A 22,397-nucleotide genomic window follows, 5' to 3' on the forward strand; every position below is an offset into this window, starting at 1 on the left:
CACTAGAAATGCTGTTCATGTATTGCCAATATGGTGATGCATCTTTTGACATTTATACATGTAAAGTTACTTTTAATCAAAAGATTTGTCACGAATTGATGAAAGAAAGAATCCTTTCACCTTCATAATAAATAAATATCTTATTTTTCCAAGGTTTTGTCGCATGTTTGATTTTTTTTTCAAGGATTCCATGGATGAACTCAGTGATTGACTTGTTTCTTTCATTGTGACACTGTTAAGAGTTGTCTTAGGTAAAGCCGGTTGACTGTTAACAAATTTGTTTCATTGTGATTTTGTTGTAGATTTGTCTTAGTAAAGAAAGCAGCTGGCAAGCTATAGAGGGGGCATCAATGGGAATTAATTCTGTTATACGACGATTTCAATGGATTGGATGTCAGCCAGTTGAACCCTCACTGTGTGGATCAGAGAAGGCTGAGTATTACCTCAAGGTAAGGACAAAGAGCCTCTGTGTGTGTGTCTGTTTGTCAGTCTGTCTGTTTTGTCTATTTATGTATCTGTCTGTCTGTCTGTCTGTCAGTCTGTCTGTTTTGTCTATTTATGTATCTGTCTGTTTGTCTATCTGTCTGGTTGGTTGGTTGGCTGTCTGTCTGTCTGTCTGTCTGTCTGTCTGTCTGTCTGCTATTCGTATGGCTTGCAGTCCGTTTGTCTAACTGTCTGTTGGGGTCAGAGAAGGCCAAATGTTAAGGCAAAGATAAAGTGTCTGTGTTTTTTTTTTGCATTTTAAATTCTGGCACCAAAATAGTGAATCTGATATATAAAGTTAACATTGATACCATTTACAAACAAAGAAACACATTCATCTCATTTGGAAAAGATAAAACATTGAATATTTATAACTGATCTTGACATGTGATGTAGAAAAATACACCATGTATTACATCAACATAAAATAGTAGTTTCAAAGTGAAATCAACACCATGGATTGAGAAATTGGCAAAATGTAATTTGTACTTTTCAGACATACACATGTATTCATGTAAAGGTGTACAATTCCATGAAAAAAATGCAGTTTTAGAAATGTAGATTGATTGCTTGTTTAGAATAACCTGCTGAAATTTGTTCAGTCAAATGAACAAACTAGTGGGTTGTGTGTATAGTTGTGTCTGAGATAATAACATTACCAGACTATGTGTACATTTTATCTAACTCATCCTGCTTGTTAAACAGACATGAAGTCATCTTGACATGGATTCTGTCATCATCTTTTCACTTTCAGTTTGGTCATGAAGAATTGAAACAACTACCACTTTTCATCAGTAGCCAAATTCATTCTGTGATCTTTCCTCTGTTGGGGCATCCACAATTGAGTATCAGAGAAAATGCCATCAAGTCATTCTCTTCCTTCTTATCTAGGTGTGAATTTAAGGTAAGTAAATGTCATCAAGTCATTCTCTTTTCATATACAGCCAGGATTCGAGAAATGTGATTTCTAAATTACTACAGGAAGCTGATTTTAGTATTGTGATATTCAAATTTCTGTACCTACCTACCACAAGAACCTCTAGAGTCTTGATTCTAAGATTGTGACATTCCAATGTGTGTACCTATCTGTTTCAGGAAGCTCTTCTGTCCTTCAAGGAAGTGATCAGTTTACTATGTAAAGGAGCAATACCAGATCCACTTCCATCTGATGTACAGACAACTCTACCATCCACACCAAACCACTTACCTCACTTAGCTGTTCTGAACCCAGACTATAAATTCTTAGATGCCTACCATGCTGAAGGATTACTTGGTGTTTGTACATTTCTTGTCAAGGTATGTGTGATTATCTTCACTTATGTAAAGGGTCACCATGGGGAGGCTGATTTTAAGTTAGTTCCATTTCTTTATGCTTAGAGAATGCAGAAAAGTCTTTTTCACCAATCCTGCATCGGGATCTCGTTTTGGATAAGTAATTGGCACTGCCTCCTTAGGAGTGTCACACCAATGGAAAAGGGGTCAATGGGGGGGGGGGGGGGGAGGTCAAGCTAGGAATACTACTGATTTACGTGTTCAAAGGTGATGTCGAACGTGATTCAGTGATGGGGGGGGGGGGGGGCAGGGTTAGGATTGTTCTGGTCAGGAATGGGTTCTTTAAAATGTCAGTTTTTGCATCAAGGTGTCTGTATCTAGCAGCAGCACATGAGTTTATATGAAAGTTGGTAAATCTGACTATGAAGAGGCCTGATGGACAGGTATTAGAAGCATCAAACTTTGTTTATTACTCATGTTAAATGTTATCAGTCCAAACAATGCTGAGTGACTGCTAGATATCTGAACATTTCTTTTCAGGGTAAAGAGTTATATGAATGGATGTTATATTATATATAATATATGTTATCTTACCATATGTATTATTATCAATTTGTCAACACAGCACATTAACCCAGGATATCTACTACCACACTGGCCACTATACTTCTCAACATTCAATTTATATTTGATGCACCCAGCATCTACAGTGAGACAGGCAACAAGTGGAGTCTTTAAATACCTAGGTAGGATTATGTTGTTAATCATTTGAGACACAATGGGGGTGTATTCCTCAGTTTGATGGTTTTCTTTACTTCTCTTTTGTCGAGAAAAAATATGTTTTCACTGTGAGTTCATTGAAAAAAAAAATGCAACAATTTAAGTATCATAGTTGTCTGATTCACACACGTGGCCCATTGGCTTCCATGCTAGGAAAAACCTTGCCAGTAATAAGGACGCTCAAAAAAACTGTGTTCCTTAGCAGAATTTTACATAAAGACTTATTTCCTCAAGTCACAGCACCTTGGCATGTCTTGCAAATAAGCTGAATTCAACACTTGAACCTTGGGATGGGTTAGAGTTTACATGGTGTTGCATGATGTTTATCAACTTCATCCAGATATGCGCAGATGGCACAGATATGATCAGATGGCCTCTAAACCTTTGATTTGTATGGTTATTACATAGTCTTTATTGTGGCCAAAGATGGCAATAATTCTAGTTTTCACATAAATTTTTTTTTGTGTATTATGTTATAATTATGTCCATACTGAAGCCAAAGATGGTAATAATCCTAATACCACTTTGTGTTCGTTTTTGTTTCGTCCTTACAGTGGCCAAAGACAGTAACAATCCAAGTTTACTCAAGTTAGTATTACAAGGTTTATGTGCTGAATGGAGTGTAGACATGCCGTTACTAACACAACATGTCAACTATAGAGCCATACATAAATCACAAATTAGTACAGAACCACAAAATCCAGGTTTTGAACACGATGAGAAGTGTTTCCCAGTCACAAGACAGAGAGTGTCATCAACAGATAGCTATGAGAAGGCCTTTGATGGTGAGATGTTGACAAGTCGACATAGTGTACATCACTCCAAACATAGAAGACTTAGTATTGGTATGATTCACAGTACTGGATCTGGAGATCAATCGTGTATGTACAAGTCTCATTTTATTCTCTACTTACTTATTGTTTGTAAGTTTTGATCAACGTGAATTATTGTCTATGTTCAGAGAATGATTTCTATCTTGTGTTATTAGATTTCCTGTCTGTTCAGTCTCAGTGATAAACCTTTATACCACTGTCAAAATAAATTGCAATGAATAGCTAGGCCATGCTACGAATACTATATGTAAACAGGTTTTGAAAGAGTGACAACTTTGACTGTGTTAGTGAACCCACTGGATCTTGAACTTTGAACGTATACTTATATCATGACATTTGAACCCACTTGGATCATAACCCTTGAATTCACCTGGATCATAGCCTTTGATCCACTTTGATCATGACCTCTGAACCTACCTGTATCCTAGCCAACCCTTGAACTCACATGGATCATAATCCCTGAATCCACCTGGATCATAGCCTCTGAACCAATTTTAATCATGACCTCTGAACTCACCTGGCCTGGATTCTAAGCCTTGAACCCACTTTGATCATAACCCCTGACCCACCTGTTTCGTGACCCAAGAAACTATCTTAATCATGCATGACCTCTGAACCCATCTTGATCATGACCTCTAAACCCATCTGGCCAGGATCATAACCCTTGAACCCACCTGGATCCCAACCTCCATTGAATCAGGACCCTACAACTTATTTTTCTTGTAACAGTAGTGTTCACCAGGTCATTCCTCTGTCTGACATACATCCTTACTACACTCTGAAGTAAAGTTGTGTAACCATGTGGTTCTGTTTGTGTTTTCAGATACAACACCAGACAGTTTAATCTCTAAAGCCTGGGAATGGAGGGAAGGCAGGTTATTTGCCTATGAACTCATCATCAAGTTTTTAATTATCAATCACATTCATTATCTATTTCCATCCTATGCCTTACCACCACATAAATTTGATGGTATGGCATCAACTGATGACACAGTTACTGCAAGGTAAATGTCTTACGAATGTCCACAAATTAATAACTGTTGTTAAGCCATCCGTATACATTCTCTTTGATGCAATGATACAATTCTTATCACCCAGGCATGATAAGAAATAACAATCGTTCAATTTCTTTTTTATACCATGATTTATGATCGATGCACTACACATGCTTCACTATAGGTGTGTGCGAGAGTAAGTTGGTGTTCTTGTTTTATTTTGACCCTCTATCACGAGGTGAAATAGTGTTACAGGTATTGAGAATAAAATGATGAAATAATATCAATTTCATATAATGCTAAATATCAAAGTTTTGTGTCTTGTCATTAAATCTATAAATCATAAGATCATTTGAAAATGTCTTGTGTATATCCCAGCTTAATTGATACTGTATTATTTATTTTCAGAAAAAAATTATATATTTAAAGTGTGTTACTTGATTTTTGACTTGTCACTTTATTTTTGTTAGTCGACAGAATAGAATGCTAGATTCGAAATCTCAGGAAAGAAGTCAGAGTCATGGTGGTACAAGTTTACATAGAGCATTTCATGCACATGTCTTAGTCAAGAAAAATTCATTGGTAAGTTCTAAAAGTATTCCATGAACTTATTACCACAAAAAAATGTACTATTGGTAGACTAAGATAGATATAAATAAAAACCAGTGTTATTGCATGTGGTAGATTACACAAGTTGGTGACAGTGGTGTCTTGATTATGTGGATATAAAACCCTGTAGTCAAGACAGTATAAATGATGGAAGTCCCCAAAATGTATGCTGTTAGATTATGGAAGTCTATAAAAAGTAAAACTCAGTACCTGGTATATGTCTTCCCATAGCCAGGACTGTTCAACAATGCTGTACTGTGATTGTAATTTATTCATCATATAATAATTTTGATAATTTGTACATGTATAAACATGTTGGAGTATAGTTTCAGTTTGTGTCTGTGTTAGCTTGCTGATAGTCCATTTGTCATTGTTTATATTTTTAATGAAGAGAAGTTCCCTAGTAAGTTATGGCAAATTGGTCGGATAATTTGATTTACGATGTATTTATAAACCATCCAACAGGTATTGCCCAATAACAGGAGGAATGTTCAGTGTTAACACAATGTGTGAAAGTGTGTCTCATAATTAGCCAGATATAAAGCTCTCAAGTATCAGCACTGAGTTATTCATTTTTTGAGAATTCTGTTGGTTTGTGTTCAAGACTGCTTGAATCAACTTGAAGACCAGTCAAAGATAACGACTTGCAATTAATCAGCCAGGAGGAGTTACAGGGAGTTACATGTGGACTAAATGTTACAAGAAATCTACTTGTAGATGTATGTGTAATTATGTTTTCCTGTTTGTTTTCGTAGGATGAAACTAGAAATCAAGGTGATGACAAGGAACGTTCATCATCAGCTGGTAAAGAACGGACACCTAATTCACCAATATCACAAAGTAATAATCCAAAGGTAAACATTTTGTCGTCTTGTAAATTGTGTTTGTATTCATCACTGTATGACATTATTCACCACTGTGGTATCAGATTTATGCTGTTTTCATCACAATGACTGTTTTAAAGCTGGTGAGCTGTTTCAGGCTGTTTTTAAATTTTTTTTTTTAAAACTTTGTTCACATTATCAAATCTGTTCGGTTGATGAAGATATTTTGCTGAAGTGTTTAGGTCTAGAGTAGATGTTCAATTACCAAAGTGTTCAATACTTTTCTGAACACGTGTCAATAACTTTAATCAAAGTTTACTTGTTTGTCATGGTGGTATACATATTTATATACACTCCACGGCATCATTATGATATATGACATGTATGTCAGATTGTGTTTACAGCTTTAAAGTGGCCGTATGGATGAGAATTTGGTATTTATTTTGGATTTTTATTTGGTAAAACAGCTTCACTATGTTTTTCTACTTGAAAAAATAACGTGAAAGAACATTGACCAAGTCCGTGTTCATAACTCAATATATTGCAAAAAGATGCAAAAAGTGTAAAAAGTTTGTTATTGTACGTACAATAACAAACATTTTACACATTGTTTAATGTTTATTGAGTTGCAAACATGAATTGGTATATGTTATTTCACATCATTTTTTCAAGTAGAAAAACATAGTGAAGCTGTTTTACCAAATAAAAATCCAAAATGAATACCAAATTCTCATCCATATGGCCACTTTAATAGTTTCCACTTCTGTCCAACAGTGGTTTCCTTACATTCAGTTCAGTTCTGCCTAATATACACACTCAGTCTACTTTAATAGAGACTGTTCTCATAATATGAAAGGGTAGTCATTGTCAAACATATCAATCATTGTATTGACAATAATACAAAGTTCTCTCCTACCATGTATTAGGTATTGACAAGGGCCAGCAGTGAAAGGAGGAAAGATACACAAACATACATACCAGAGGAACTACAGACTAAGAGGTAATATTACATGACAAATGACATCATTCATTGTATAGGATGTTGTCATCAAGCTAACAGTAATTAGGTACAAAAATGGCTTGAATCTTCAATCTCCTTGGTTTGTGAATGATACACAATTAGTGTAGATATTGTAATGTACAGTTTGCGGATAGTTTGGCTAAACAGATGTTAACATACAATATTTAATTTGATATTCACAAACTTGTGATTGGCTCAACCTTCTTATTTGCATATTGATGAAGTTCAAATTTTCATATTTGTTTCAGTTATATTCAAATTTTAATATTTACAGTCGTGTGATTGGCTCATCCTTTTTACTTTGCATATTGATGAGTTTCAATAAACATATTCCTTTCAACATACTTACAATCACATAGATACAAATATTGGTCAAACATACATGTATTGCCAAGTTTAAGAGTTCCTACAGCCATTGTTTTCTCAAAAAGAATGCATGCTTGTGATAATACTCACAACAGAAGTTGTTAGATTGAAAATAATACGCATTTGACATCTTTTACAGTAAAACCAAATCAGTAACTATTTACCTACAATCATCCTTGTCAATGTTATTATAACAATGATCCTTTAGTCAACAATTTTAACATCATTCAAACAGTCACCCCTTTCCTAGTCTAGCTGCTAGACCTCGGATGTTCTTCCGATAGAATATGACACATGACCGAACATCACCGTCGAGTTCAGGCAAGCCCTCACTACGAACTTCGTTCGCTTATCGTATCGGGAGAAAGCCTGAACATCTAGCAGCAAGACTACCCCTTTCCTTGCTATCCAGTATAGTTCAGTAATATAACAATGTAAACATTCCTTGCATAATTTACCAATAATTTACCAGTGTATGTGTCAATTTCAATTTAACCACATTACTTCCAACATTTTATATGCACTCACCTAAACAGGAAAATGTTCAAAAGGTTTGTTGTACAAATTCTTCAATTCCTAACATATTCTTTCCTATCCTTCACATTTGGTATTCACATTAACACTTTTATAAATATTATTTTTAAAAAGTTATACCATATTATTTTCTGGATTGCATTTAATGTTGATGTGCTTTCACTAAGGTTTGTTTATTATCTAACACAGCATTTATTTATCTATTTTTTGGTTTTTTTTGCAATCTTTGATTTCTGATGAGAATGCTTGCAAACAGCATTTTTAGATCTTTTTTGCTTTGCCATTGTATAATACACCGTAAACCACCACTACATTTTCATCATCTCTACGAATGTAATACATTTTTTACAAAGTACATTTCATGACGTAGATGTGGCTGATAATAACTTGCAAGTAGCTTGACACACTGTAGTACATGCAGCATTTGCACACTCAAAGCATTATCAGCTGTACACATTTCAAAGTCCATACTTAATAAAGCCATTCTATCAACCGTCATCATGGGATATCACACATGGTGATGAGTGGATTGTTTGCTAAACAATATTGTACATGGTAGTGAGTGCATGGTTGCTAAGAGATATCACGCATAATTATGAGTGCATGGTTGCTAAGAGATAAGACACATAATGAGCGCATGGTTGCTAAGAGATGTCACTCATAATGAGTGCATGGTTGCTAAGAGATGTCACAAATAATGAGTGCATGGTTGCTAGGAGATGTCACACATAATGAGTGCATGGTTGCTAAGAGATGTCACACATAAATGAGTGCATGGTTGCTAAGAGATGTCACACATAATGAGTGCATGGTTGCTAAGAGATGTCACACATAATGATGAGCAAATGGTTGCTAAGAGATATTTCACATGGTTATGAGTGTATTACTAAGCAATGTCCCACATATAGTGATGAGTGTATGGTTTTATTCAGAAATCACACATGGTAATAAATGTGTGGTTGCCAAGGGATATCACATATAGTGATGGATGCATGGTTGCCAAGAGATATCACATATGGTGATGGATGTATGGTTACCAAGAGATATATCACATTGTGATGAGTGTGTGGTTGCTAAGATATCACACATGATGATAAGTCCACAGTTGCTAAGCGATATTACACAGTGATGAGTGCATGGTTGCTGAAAGATATCAGAACTGACATTTTGGGAGTAACCCTTCAAGTAGCATACATCCTAATACTTCCGAAACTGTGAATGGACTGTATACAAGAAAAGAATAATGTAACAGTTAGTCTGCTCTATAATTAGAATCACTTTCACTGAAAATGGAACAGACAACAATATATTGCATGGTTGCTAAGCAATATGACATTAAAGCAAATAAGAGTAAGGTTGCTAGGTGATGTGATGTGACTTTTTGTGATGAATTGATAGTTACTGAGAGATACTAAACATGATGATGATGATTAGTATGTGGTTGGTAATGGCTTACTCTTAACATGTGATTCACAAATTGGTTATTCTGTGTACAGGGCAATGACACTAATGGAGGTTGGACCACAGACACACAACCCAATCAAGAAACACTACTCCTACTTTGCCAAGCAAGAAAAACAGAAGATATCACCAAGATTAAAATTCCTCGCTACTGCAACGTCTTTATTGAATCAGACAAAGAGAATGGATGAATCACATGCATTGAAGGTAATTAGAACTTACAGTCAGTTTATGTATGCATTATACTATGTAATAGGTAACTACAAATCTTACAATGTCCGATTATGGTGTCAATTTTATTCTCTTGGATAAAAAATGAAAGCATTAATCGATTATAAATTGGAATGTAAAGTATGTTAACTGTGTTAGCAAATACAACTATATGTATGTGCATGGCAGGGAGGACAACCACAAAAACTTTGCTAATTTTAATGGGAACACTGACTTTGACTTTGGTACCTATGCTAATGTCTACCCCATTTCTGATTCAAATTCTGATAATAATTCCAAAACTGTTTTTGTTAATGAGTTATTGTGGAAAACCTTTGAATTTTAGTTATTTGAATTCCTAACAATTAACAAGCCCAAGCTGTTTGCTAAGGGTTACCACTGTGAATGTATTTATTAAACTTTTCATGCAGCGACTCTTTCATAGAAATCATCATGCATTAATTTAGTGACTAATTTCATTGCAGTCTTCAGAAGCAGGTGATGTCAGCTGTTTACATTCACCAGTCAGAAACCAGAAAACACCAGATGACATGACCAGTGATATTGAGTTACTCAAGTCTTGCCTCTATCCTGCGTGTAGAGAGTAAGTAGATATCTAAGTCATGTGACTGGGAGTGTTTACCATGTGATCTATTGAGTTGACCAATGATATTGAGTTAATACTCATAACAAATTATACATTGATCCATCTTGTAGTGCATGATGAGTAAATACTTCATAAGTCATCTGACAAAGGCTACTTGTCATATGATCTGATGATTTGACCAGTGATATTTTGCCAAGTCTTGCCTTTATCCTGTTAAAGTAGATAGTTGAATAGTCATGTGATGGGGAGCGTTTGTCATGTGATCTAATGAGGTGACCAGTGATATCAAAGACATACTGATGTGCTTACTGAGGCTTTAATAAAAACTTTTCTTGTCTAATAAAATAGGTGGGTCTGCCTTTCATGTCATTGTCGTAGGTAGTTCACTGTCAATGTCTCTTTTCAGGACCAGTTTAGAGGATGTGATTGTACCTGAGTGGATTAATTCTGTCCAGTGTGAGTCCATGGCTGGAATATTGCAGTCCTTACTGTTTGAAACCATTGAATGTCTAGCTGATACTAGATGGGAATTAAGGAGGATGGGACAACAGGTAAGTCTGACAATATTGTACACCATTGCATACCTGGTTGACATAGATGGGAATTAAGGAGGTTGGACCAACAGAGAAGTCTTAGGAAATAAAAGGTGAAATTTTTGGCTGAAACATGTTGAAATTAAGAAGGATTGGTCAGCATAAAAGTCTTATCTCTCTCTCCAACATCTATGGTCTTTATGCAGTTCACTATATCATAAAGTTTTAAAGTATTTAATCCTAGATAATGTTTTGAAATAAAGGAAGGTGGCCTATATGTAAGTTGTACAGTACACAATGTCATAAATGTCTGAATTGATGAGTAATATTAATTTTACACAGCTTTGATCAATTGTGGGTTTTTTTTACAGAAGAAAGGAGCCTCATGTACAGTATTGTTGAAATGGAAAAGAAAACTGTAGCATGCATTATTAAGTGTAATCAACAGAAAGACAATTTATCTTTATTAGTATTGGGTACAGACAGGAAGACAGTATGCTGTGAAACACAGACATACCACCATTATTAACCTTAAAGTTTATATATCGATGTAAAAATGATGTAATTTGACTTAGTACAATGTGATTTGTATCTCCACAGACGTTACCTCTAATCACCGAGTGTATTCGATGGTATGATATGCAGATACTGAAAGTTTTATGGAATAAATACTTAGTGAATGAAACTACTTTGATGTGCTATGGAGCTTGTATTGCGTTGAAATTTTCCATCAATCATGCTGTGCGGTTGGTTCATTTCTTGGAACAGCCTCCTGCTTCCTGGAAGGTATGCTCATTTATGGAGTTTAAGTGCTTTCAAAATGATGTGATCTCCAGCTGTGCAGTGGTCACTATAAGGTTTTAATGCTGTCTTCAGCTAATAGTATTTGATATTATATTTTACAATCTCGTTATGATTACCATGTTTTTGTTGCAGTAAATAAGAACAATTTTGTTTTCAGCGTTAAAGCGAACCTGTGATGAATATATTGAGTTCATATAAAATCACTGATTAACCAGAATAGTAGACTGTTCATAGTATCAAATCACTGATTAACCAAGAGTAGACTGTTCACAGTATCAAATCATTATCAGAATAGTTGACAGACTGTTCATTGTATCAAATCACTGATTAACCAAGAGTAGACTGTTCATAGTATCAAATCACTGATTAACCAGAATAGTAGACTGTTCATGGTATCAAATCATTGTTATCAGAACAGTTGACAGACTGCTCATAATATTAAATCACTGATTCACCCAAATGGTAGACTGTTCATAGTATCAAATCACTGATTAACCAAGAGAGTAGACTGTTCATATTATCAAATCACTGTTATCAGAACAGTTGACAGACTGTTCATAATATCAAATCACTGATTAACCAAGAGTAGACTGTTCATGATATCAAATTGCTGTTATCAGAATAGTTGACAGAATGTTCATAATATCAAATCATTCGGTTATCAAAACAGGTGACTTTCTAATATCAAATCACTGATTTGCCAGAACATGACATGTTTCTAATATCAAATCACTCAGTAATTAGAACAGTTGACTAATTCTAATATCAAATCACTCAGTAATTAGAACAGATGACTGTTTGTAATATCAAATCACTCAGTAATCAGAACAGTTGACGGTTTGTAATATCAAATCACTCAGTAATTAGAACAGTTGACGGTTTGTAATATCAAATCACTCAGTAATTAGAACAGATGACTGTTTGTAATATCAAATCACTCAGTAATTAGAACAGTTGACGGTTTGTAATATCAAATCACTCAGTAATTAGAACAGTTGACGGTTTGTAATATCAAATCACTCAGTTACCAAAGAATGACCTGGTTCTGATATGAAATGAGTTATATAAAAATTGATACATCTATGATGGATACCATGCAGTTGTTTTGATTTTGAAAAGTTATGATGTAATATTCAATATTTAATATGTTTTATCATGTTTCCATTTTTGCATGACATTGTGATAGAAACATGTAAAGGTATGCAGTCTAGCATAAAATGCAAGTTTTTGTAGATCTTCTTCAAGCGAGTTATAGTATAATCTCTGTCGTGACTTCTACTGGTACTGCTCAGTGTGCTAGCCTCTGAGAAATCTTTACCATGTAACAGTTGGTTCGTCTTTCTGGGAAAACTTTCTGTTTCTATGTGTTTTACATTGATTTTTATCATTTGATGATATGTTTTTTTTTTATTTTGTTTAATTTGCTGACAATTTTGTAGACATTAAATGTAAATATTGGTTTTTGTTTGTGTATTATATTATGTGTTTGCAGTGAAAAAATGATTGAATTTATCCAACTTCATTGATAAATGATTGTTTTTTTAATGTGTTTTATTCTTTCTGTTGAACAAAACAGTCTGGCATTGTATTAAACTCTTAATAAGGTGTGATGTGTTGACAGAGTATTATTGCTGTTAATACTCTATTGTTTACTAACTTTGATAATTACTAATTATGGTATCACTTTCTGCTTTTAACATGTGCATTGGAAATATAAAAAAAATTAATTACTTTGTTCAAGAAAACTCAAACCCATTCCAAGTTTAAATCAAGAAAAAAAATCAGAGGTGACCATACAAATTTTTGAATTAGAGGCCAAAACGTTATCAAAATTTAGTAGAATCGATCCAATATGGCCGCCTTATAGAGAAAAAAATTGTTGATTTCCGTGAAAACAAGATGGTGGACAGCCAAATTTCTTATGTTACATCAAAAGGAATCAGAACTGCTTTCATATGACAAAGGTTTGAGAGATTTTGACAACTTTGATTTTTTAGGGTAATTGGTTCCTTGGGGCATTCTGACTTAAAATAATCTTTGTTGCAGTGTGTAACTATTCTGTGATATGACTACTAGACTAGAAAGTCAATTATGCTTGCAAACTATTACAAGTGATAAACTAACCTAACACTACATTCTAATGGAAACATAATAGTAATTAGATTTCTTTTGCCAATTTATATTTGTGATATAAAAATAATTGTAAAAATTCACCAAATTATCACCAACATTGTTTTCTTACCCAGGATCCAGGTGCATGTCGGGATATTGCATTATCTATAGTTGACGTGATTCGTGATGGTTTACCAAAATGGATGAGGATTGTTCACCAAATCATCCATCGACCAAACTTTGACAAATTGACCGTGGTTGCCATGGAGATAGTCATGTTAGCTCACAGCTGTTTTCCTCACTGTACATCAGAGGTAAGGAGACCTGAGTTGACATATGAAATGACACTGATGGAAATGAAAAAATGTGTGTGTGCTGTGAATGATAATGAGTGTTGTTTGTTAGAATATAGGAAAAGGGTATGTAGCCAAAATACAAGTGAAGTATGTACAACTAAGATAGAAAAAAATATGATAGCCTGCGCCCAAAAAACTACTGTGACTTCAAGGATGCCATCGTACTTAACCGTAGTCTGACCTCATCTTGACCTTTATTTGCTGACCTTTGCAAAAATAAGGTACATGATGCTATACACAACCAGACTATAAAGACACCATAAAATGTCCAATAAATGTACAAACAGTTTTGTGTGATAAAAAAACAGAAAGTGGACTTTGAGTACTCATCTAAACTAGAATCTTTGATTTCCAGTGTTATTGCTTTGCTTTGAATGAATGAATGAATGAATGAATGAATGAATGAATTACTTACATTATCATAATTATGTGATGCATTGTATAATTGATGAATACATGTACATTATCTTGCATGTCCATTCCTAAATCTCCCTTTGATGCATGCTATTTCCATCATATACTTGATATTCCTGATGACCCAGTTAGGAGTACAATTAACATATAGATGTTAAAACAGTTGTATTGCAGAGCTTTAGAAAAAGTTGGCCCAGAACAGAATAATAATCTTGTGTACTCCTTATTGCTTTATAAGGTAACACTGAAGTGAGAACCTAGGATTGAAGCCCTAACCTTTAATGTAACTTTCAAATTTGTATTTTCATTGTTGATGTTTGATGTTCTCTTGTCAGAAATCTTTTGAGGAGATGACTGTAGTGAATCTATTCCAGAAACTATTTGTCCATGCACATCGACATCATTCACTGGCAGAAGAATTGAAATCAGGAGTGGATATACAACCACTACAAACACCACTAGAAGGTTTTCTCAAGTATGTTGGCAAATACAGTATCTAACATTTATACATCATAACAACTACAGACATTGTACCAATACACCAGTACATAAAGATACATTGGTATTATTTGAGAAAAACACAGCTCAGAATAATTCATATATACAAACAACCATGAGCATTTGCTTAATGTCGTATATGCCTCTGAAATGAAAATCATAAAACTCTTACTATTACTTTGTTCAAGAAAACTTCAACCCATTCTCAGTTAAAATCAAGAAAAAAAATCAGGGGTCACATGCAAATTTTTGAAATAGAGGTCAAAATATTATCAAAATTTAGTCATTTTAGAATCCAATATGGCCACCAATCCAATATGGCCACCAAATACTGTATCAGTTCTATGGGAAAATAAAAGAGTGATGATTTCCTTGAAAATAAGATGTGAACCCACAGATTTCTTTCATTATTTCAAAAGGACCAGGAACAAGCTTTCATATGGCAAAGTTTAGAGAAATTTGAAGAAGTGTGATTTTCAAGGAAATTGGTCCCTAAAGCCTATTGAGAATGTTTTGTCATTACTTCATTAACAATGTATATTTCTGGATGCAACACCCAAAGAATTATAATATTCCCTGATGTTAACAATGAATAATTTCCTGTACAGTTGCTGTGTGAGGGATGAAATCAGAACTGGGTATCCAGAATTGATGGAGAAGTATGCAGTAACAGAGTGCCATCCATGGCTGCCACATTTCCTCAGAAGTTGTGATATTGAACGTGCAATTAGTGTCCTACCCATCGTAGTCTATCATATTGGTTATTACAGTGAAATTAGTGATATGTACAGAGCTCTGCTAGAAGCGTAAGTCATAATGAAAAGTCATTTTAGGCAAGAATTTAAACACTGCCATTTATACCAATGCTGAAATCAGCATTAAGCATTTATTGTGGCAATTTAATATTTCAAGTTTAGTACTTTGTAATGTACTGCTACAAGTCCATTAGTATATTCTATCTATGTCATCTATGGTCAACATCACCTTGGCAAAGCCATGTAATAACCCAATATGTTGTCAACATGTCACCTAATGTCAAAGCCATGTAATAACCCAGTATGTTGTCAACACGTCACCATGTCAAAGCCATGTAATAACCCCGCATGTTGTCAAAACATCACCTTGTCAAAGCCGTGTAATAACCCCATAAGTTGTACACTTTGTTATAGAAACTGTATGTTGAATGTATTATTACACACAAGATGTGTAGTATTGCCTTGATATTCTCCATACATAAATCTGACATCAAATGAATCAAATGTTTGTATGTCTTCTTTCTTTCTCAGAATTCATTGTATATTGCACATGACAAGTGAATATTTACATAAAGAGTGCCAGGTTAAGCCAACTGGTGAGATGGCCAAGTCCTATAACCTTGCCATGGTTGAAATGTGCAATCTGATCACACTTAAGGTGAGTCTTACTACCATGGTTGAAATGTGCAATCTGATCACACTTAAGGTGAGTCTCACCATGGTTGAAATGTGCAATCTGATCACTCTTAAGGTGAGTGTCACCATGGTTGAAATGTGCAATCTGATCACACTTAAGGTGAGTCTCACCATGGTTGAAAGTGCAATCTGATCACACTTAAGGTGAGTCTTACTACCATGGTTGAAATGTGCAATCTGATCACTCTTAAGGTGAGTCTCACCATGGTTGAAAGTGCAATCTGATCACACTTAAGGTGAGTCTTACTACCATGGTTGAAATGTGCAATCTGATCACACTTAAGGTGAGTCTTACTACCATGGTTGAAATGTGCACTCTGATCACACTTAAGGTGAGTCTTACTGCCATGGTTGAAATGTGCAATCTGATCACACTTATTAAGTTGAGTTTCACCATGGTTGAAATGTGCAATCTGATCACACTTAAGGTGAGTCTTACTGCCATGGTTGAAATGTGCAATCTGATCACTCTTAAGGTGAGTCTCACCATGGTTGAAATGTGCAATCTGATCACACTTAAGGTGAGTCTCACCATGGTTGAAAGTGCAATCTGATCACACTTAAGGTGAGTCTCACCATGGTTGAAATGTGCAATCTGATCACTCTTAAGGTGAGTCTCACCATGGTTGAAAGTGCAATCTGATCACACTTAAGGTGAGTTTCACCATGGTTGAAAGTGCAATCTGATCACACTTAAGGTGAGTTTCACCATGGTTGAAAGTGCAATCTGATCACACTTAAGGTGAGTCTTACTACCATGGTTGAAATGTGCAATCTGATCACACTTAAGGTGAGTCTTACTGCCATGGTTGAAATGTGCAATCTGATCACTCTTAAGGTGAGTCTCACCATGGTTGAAAGTGCAATCTGATCACACTTAAGGTGAGTCTCACCATGGTTGAATTGTGCAATCTGATCACACTTAAGGTGAGTCTCACCATGGTTGAAATGTGCAATCTGATCACTCTTAAGGTGAGTCTCACCATGGTTGAAAGTGCAATCTGATCACACTTAAGGTGAGTCTTACTACCATGGTTGAAATGTGCAATCTGATCACACTTAAGGTGAGTCTTACTGCCATGGTTGAAATGTGCAATCTGATCACTCTTAAGGTGAGTCTCACCATGGTTGAAAGTGCAATCTGATCACACTTAAGGTGAGTCTCACCATGGTTGAAAGTGCAATCTGATCACACTTAAGGTGAGTCTCACCATGGTTGAAATGTGCAGTCTGATCACACTTAAGGTGAGTCTTACTACCATGGTTGAAATGTGCAATCTGATCACACTTAAGGTGAGTCTTACTGCCATGGTTGAAATGTGCAATCTGATCACACTTAAGGTGAGTCTCACCATGGTTGAATTGTGCAATCTGATCACACTTAAGGTGAGTCTCACCATGGTTGAAAGTGCAATCTGATCACACTTAAGGTGAGTCTCACCATGGTTGAAATGTGCAATCTGATCACACTTAAGGTGAGTCTTACTACCATGGTTGAAATGTGCACTCTGATCACACTGAAGGTGAGTCTTACTACCATGGTTGAAATGTGCAATCTGATCACACTTAAGGTGAGTGTCACCATGGTTGAAATGTGTATTAATCTAATCACACTTAAAGTGAGCCTCACCATGGATGAAATGTGCAGTCTGATCACACTTAAGGCGTGTGTATGTGTACGTGTGTGTATGTTGATATATTGATTCAACTGGACAGCTGATTAAAATGACAACACACACTTTCTCTCTCTCTCTTGCAGAATTTGGAATTATCTGTTGTACGTCAGTTACTAGATCTGTTTGTCATGATGTGTTCATATGTTGATGGAACTGGACATCTATGTAGGATATTTGAAGTCATCACAGCACGGCTTGATTTGGTAAGTCAAACTTTTAACATAAACAAAGTAATGCTTAGATTCTCATATACTTGCAGAATTCATTTGTCTTCTAAATTTGCCTTTAAAATATCAATGAATTCATGTGATATATAAAATAAATTGTATTTATTTGTGTATTGTTTGTAGTTTTTTGCCTTGGGAGGTGATCCGTCGCCAGTCCGTACAGACAGTGAAGCCTATGGTGTTAATAGTAGTAATCTAGTTCTAATGTCTAATGATATACCTACAAGTCCTGTAGAAGCAGCCGAGGATGTTTCAGATGATGAGGACAAAGAACATGGTAGGTGTTGGTACACTAGACTGATCATTGTTCAATTCTACTTTGTCAGTTTGGAATATTATAACCTACTGAGTATTTCAATAATGCAATTTTAAATTTTATTTTTTTAATACTCAGTTTTATGAAAATTATAATCTGATACTTATTTCAGTCACCCATGCAATATGTATTTATTGAAAATGTGCATACGATGAATAATCAGGGATCTGGTAGAATAGCAGTTGCTATGTGAAGGATTTTATCCTATACATTTATACTATTATAGAGGCTGCATGCAATGGATTGCATGCTGTTCAGGAGTTTGAGGATGAAAACATGAAAGGGGGGGATATTGCACTCAGGAAATCACTACTGTTGGGCCTGTCCACAATAAATAACATTCGTCTTACTTTCAGACATTTGTTTGAACACCTATGTATTGGTGGGTTGAAACATTTACCCTTCATGTCAGGTCCTTGGTTAAAACAAAGTCTGCATTGGTAGTAGATAAATGTGCTAACCACAGAGACCACTGACAACACATGTATCTCATTAATTCATTTGAGATTTATAATACATAGGTTAATATGCTGATAAACATTTTTGGTTGTGAGATTTATGTGTTTTGAATTTACAAAGTTTCATAGCAAAAATATATCTATCACTGTAAAATGAGAGAGAGAGAGAGAGAGAGAGAGAGAGAGAGAGAGAGAGAGAGAGAGAGAGAGAGAGAGAGAGAGAGAGAGAGAGAGAGAGAGAGAGAGAGAGAGAGAGAGAGAGAGAGAGAGAGAGAGAGAGAGAGAGAGAGAGAGAGAGAGAGAGAGAGAGACAGAGAGAGAGAGACAGAGAGAGAGAGAGAGAGAGAGAGAGAGAGAGACAGAGAGAGAGAGACAGAGAGAGAGACAGAGAGAGAGAGAGACAGAGAGAGAGAGACAGAGAGACAGAGACAGAGACAGAGACAGAGACAGAGACAGAGACAGAGACAGAGAGAGGGAGGGAGGTTATACCTCAGTTTAGAGAGCTATACAACCGGGTCAAACAAGTTTACTTCTTGGCAAAGAATAATATAACATTATTGTCTTTCTTAAAGAAATGGACTCCTCATGCTGTATGTAACATAAGTTCTTTTTAGATATTTCTGTGTCTTTTGTTTTGAGATTGTGGTATATAACAAATTAGAAAGAAGGCAATATTCATATTATAATTCTAATGTCATTGTTGACATTTACTGATTTTACAGACCAAGTCATTCAAGAATCCCTGGTGTTAAATACTAGTAACAGTAGCAGTCAGACTCCAGGTAGAAGGAGTGCTACACCAGAAGGACGTGTTATATCACCAGCTATAGGGGATAGTGAGTCCGAGTCGGGATCTGACTGGGATAGCTGGGAAGATGAGGAGGAGGTTAGTATATGTAGTTTTTGTACTGGGATAGCTGGGAAGATGAGGAAGAGGTTAGTATATGTAGTTTTTGTACTGGGATGAGGAAGGGATTAGGATAATACTGGGATAGCTGGGAAGATGAGGAAGAGGTTAGTTTATGTAGTTTTTGTACTGGGATAGCTGGGAAGATGAGGAAGAGGTTAGTATATGTAGTTTTTGTACTGGGATGAGGAAGGGATTAGGATAATACTGGGATAGCTGGAAAGATGAGGAAGAGGTTAGTATATGTAGTTTTTGTACTGGGATGAGGAAGGGATTAGGATAATACTGGGATAGCTGGGAAGATGAGGAAGAGGTTAGTATATGCAGTTTTTGTATTGGGATGAGGAAGGGATTAGGATAATACTGGGATAGCTGGGAAGGTGAGAAAGAGGTTAGTATATGCAGTTTTTGTATTGGGATGAGGAAGGGATTAGGATAATACTGGGATAGCTGGGAAGATGAGGAAGAGGTTAGTATATGCAGTTTTTGTATTGGGATGAGGAAGGGATTAGGATAATACTGGGATAGCTGGGAAGGTGAGAAAGAGGTTAGTATATGCAGTTTTTGTACTGGGATGAGGAAGGGATTAGGATAATACTGGGATAGCTGGAAAGATGAGAAAGAGGTTAGTATATGCAGTTTTTGTATTGGGATGAGGAAGGGATTAGGATAATACTGGGATAGCTGGAAAGATGAGAAAGAGGTTAGTATATGCAGTTTTTGTATTGGGATGAGGAAGGGATTAGGATAATACTGGGATAGCTGGAAAGATGAGAAAGAGGTTAGTATATGCAGTTTTTGTATTGGGATGAGGAAGGGATTAGGATAATACTGGGATAGCTGGAAAGATGAGAAAGAGGTTAGTATATGCAGTTTTTGTATTGGGATGAGGAAGGGATTAGGATAATACTGGGATAGCTGGAAAGATGAGAAAGAGGTTAGTATATGCAGTTTTTGTATTGGGATGAGGAAGGGATTAGGATAATACTGGGATAGCTGGAAAGATGAGAAAGAGGTTAGTATATGCAGTTTTTGTATTGGGATGAGGAAGGGATTAGGATAATACTGGGATAGCTGGAAAGATGAGAAAGAGGTTAGTATATGCAGTTTTTGTATTGGGATGAGGAAGGGATTAGGATAATACTGGGATAGCTGGGAAGGTGAGGAAGAGGTTAGTATATGCAGTTTTTGTATTGGGATGAGGAAGGGATTAGGATAATACTGGGATAGCTGGGAAGATGAGGAAGAGGTTAGTATATGCAGTTTTTGTATTGGGATGAGGAAGGGATTAGGATAATACTGGGATAGCTGGGAAGATGAGTAAGGGGTTATTTTAATAGTTTTGTATTGTTCAATTATACAGTACAGTCTGTCAAAACTGGTCATGATTAAGACTCGATTATGGTCAAGTTGTGAGTAACAGTGGGTTTCATTTTCTTATATGTTGACTCTTGTTTCAATGTTGTCATCAAATAAGTGCATTCAGACATCACATACAAATCATCAAGTCTAGTTTCTTATGTTGTCTACATTTGAATCCTACATACCGTTGTCATTGATGGTATCTTTCTTAACAACTTGATTTCTATGTTTAATGAATATACAGGATCAGACAGCTTTGACAGGAATATTTGCAGAGTTTCTCCACAAACTTCAAATTATATACTCATATGTACCACAAGGAGGTAAGCCTAGTCTTAAAGTGTACATGCAAAGGTACATACTTTTTTTCGTAATTATGTTTATTTTGCCATAAAAATAAAGGAAATCGGGTTTGTAATAGTACAATAGCATTCTAACACGAGAAATTGCGCGAAAAATGAGGCACTCTTGGCTCAGCCACAGAGCACCTTCAGGTAAGTACCTCTCATTTGCATATGGATAGGACAGGATTTGGAACTTTATGACGTCACTTCGGGAACACAAACGCATTCGTCAGTGTATCTTTACATGCAAAGCCATTATGGTCGAACCAGAAGGTCAACTTCAAAACCCGTTTTCGCCAGAACCCGACGTTGAATATTGATCAGATTCCTCAAGCGTTGAGCAATACACTCCAGCATTAACATCTGATGGTGTGATTTAGCCAAATTCATTCGAACCGACCGCTAGCAGTAACGATAGTTCCTCTGGTAGTGAATGAGTATGTCCTAGTGAAGCCGTGTTGTTTACATAAAGTGGATGCTGTTATCAGCGTCCTTTGTTGACATAACTATTCAATGGGTGGAAAACAGCTCCTGCAGACAATGTAATCGAAACGAAAATTATGTAATATTTCCATACCCATCAAACATACAGAGAATGAGAATGGCTTCAAGAGTTCCCCATAATATTCTCTCAAGTTGTTCAAATGTAGCGTGTTGTAACAGTACATTCAATCTATGACCATTCAAAATCTTCGCGAAAGTAGACCCACAAATTCGTTAGAGCAGAACGTTTTGTTGGATAACCGTCCCTCTTGAAAGCTATGTGTACACGTACTTTATTTCATTTTTACTGCGTTCATTACCATCCACACAGTGACATGAAGTGGTTTCATCTTCTTTCAAAGCACGGCCCATGTTCACTGAAGCCGGCCGTACTGTGGTGTATTGTGTATTGTCTCCGACCATTTTTGTTTGAGTTTTTTATGGATAGACATGTCTTACGT

At 35.8% G+C, this 22,397-nt stretch overlaps 1 protein-coding gene across 1 annotated transcript in view; it reads left to right on the top strand.

The window, feature by feature from the left end:
- Window positions 1-22,397, top strand: part of LOC144437480 (uncharacterized) — a 29,713-nt gene that overhangs the window by 5,280 nt on the left and 2,036 nt on the right. The window contains exons 3-24 of the mRNA XM_078126423.1: window positions 303-449; window positions 1,238-1,387; window positions 1,579-1,779; window positions 2,381-2,501; window positions 3,090-3,416; window positions 4,192-4,372; window positions 4,834-4,945; window positions 5,728-5,826; window positions 6,723-6,796; window positions 7,720-7,734; window positions 9,214-9,385; window positions 9,874-9,992; window positions 10,402-10,546; window positions 11,129-11,314; window positions 13,579-13,758; window positions 14,550-14,689; window positions 15,321-15,518; window positions 15,999-16,125; window positions 17,923-18,042; window positions 18,190-18,343; window positions 19,563-19,726; window positions 21,354-21,432. Of these exons, the coding sequence (XP_077982549.1) occupies window positions 303-449; window positions 1,238-1,387; window positions 1,579-1,779; window positions 2,381-2,501; window positions 3,090-3,416; window positions 4,192-4,372; window positions 4,834-4,945; window positions 5,728-5,826; window positions 6,723-6,796; window positions 7,720-7,734; window positions 9,214-9,385; window positions 9,874-9,992; window positions 10,402-10,546; window positions 11,129-11,314; window positions 13,579-13,758; window positions 14,550-14,689; window positions 15,321-15,518; window positions 15,999-16,125; window positions 17,923-18,042; window positions 18,190-18,343; window positions 19,563-19,726; window positions 21,354-21,432 (3,211 nt within the window). The remainder of the gene's footprint in view (window positions 1-302; window positions 450-1,237; window positions 1,388-1,578; window positions 1,780-2,380; window positions 2,502-3,089; window positions 3,417-4,191; window positions 4,373-4,833; window positions 4,946-5,727; window positions 5,827-6,722; window positions 6,797-7,719; window positions 7,735-9,213; window positions 9,386-9,873; window positions 9,993-10,401; window positions 10,547-11,128; window positions 11,315-13,578; window positions 13,759-14,549; window positions 14,690-15,320; window positions 15,519-15,998; window positions 16,126-17,922; window positions 18,043-18,189; window positions 18,344-19,562; window positions 19,727-21,353; window positions 21,433-22,397) is intronic.

Source organism: Glandiceps talaboti, chromosome 7 (assembly GCF_964340395.1).
Source record: "Glandiceps talaboti chromosome 7, keGlaTala1.1, whole genome shotgun sequence".
In the NCBI taxonomy this organism is placed as follows: Eukaryota; Metazoa; Hemichordata; class Enteropneusta; family Spengelidae; genus Glandiceps; species Glandiceps talaboti.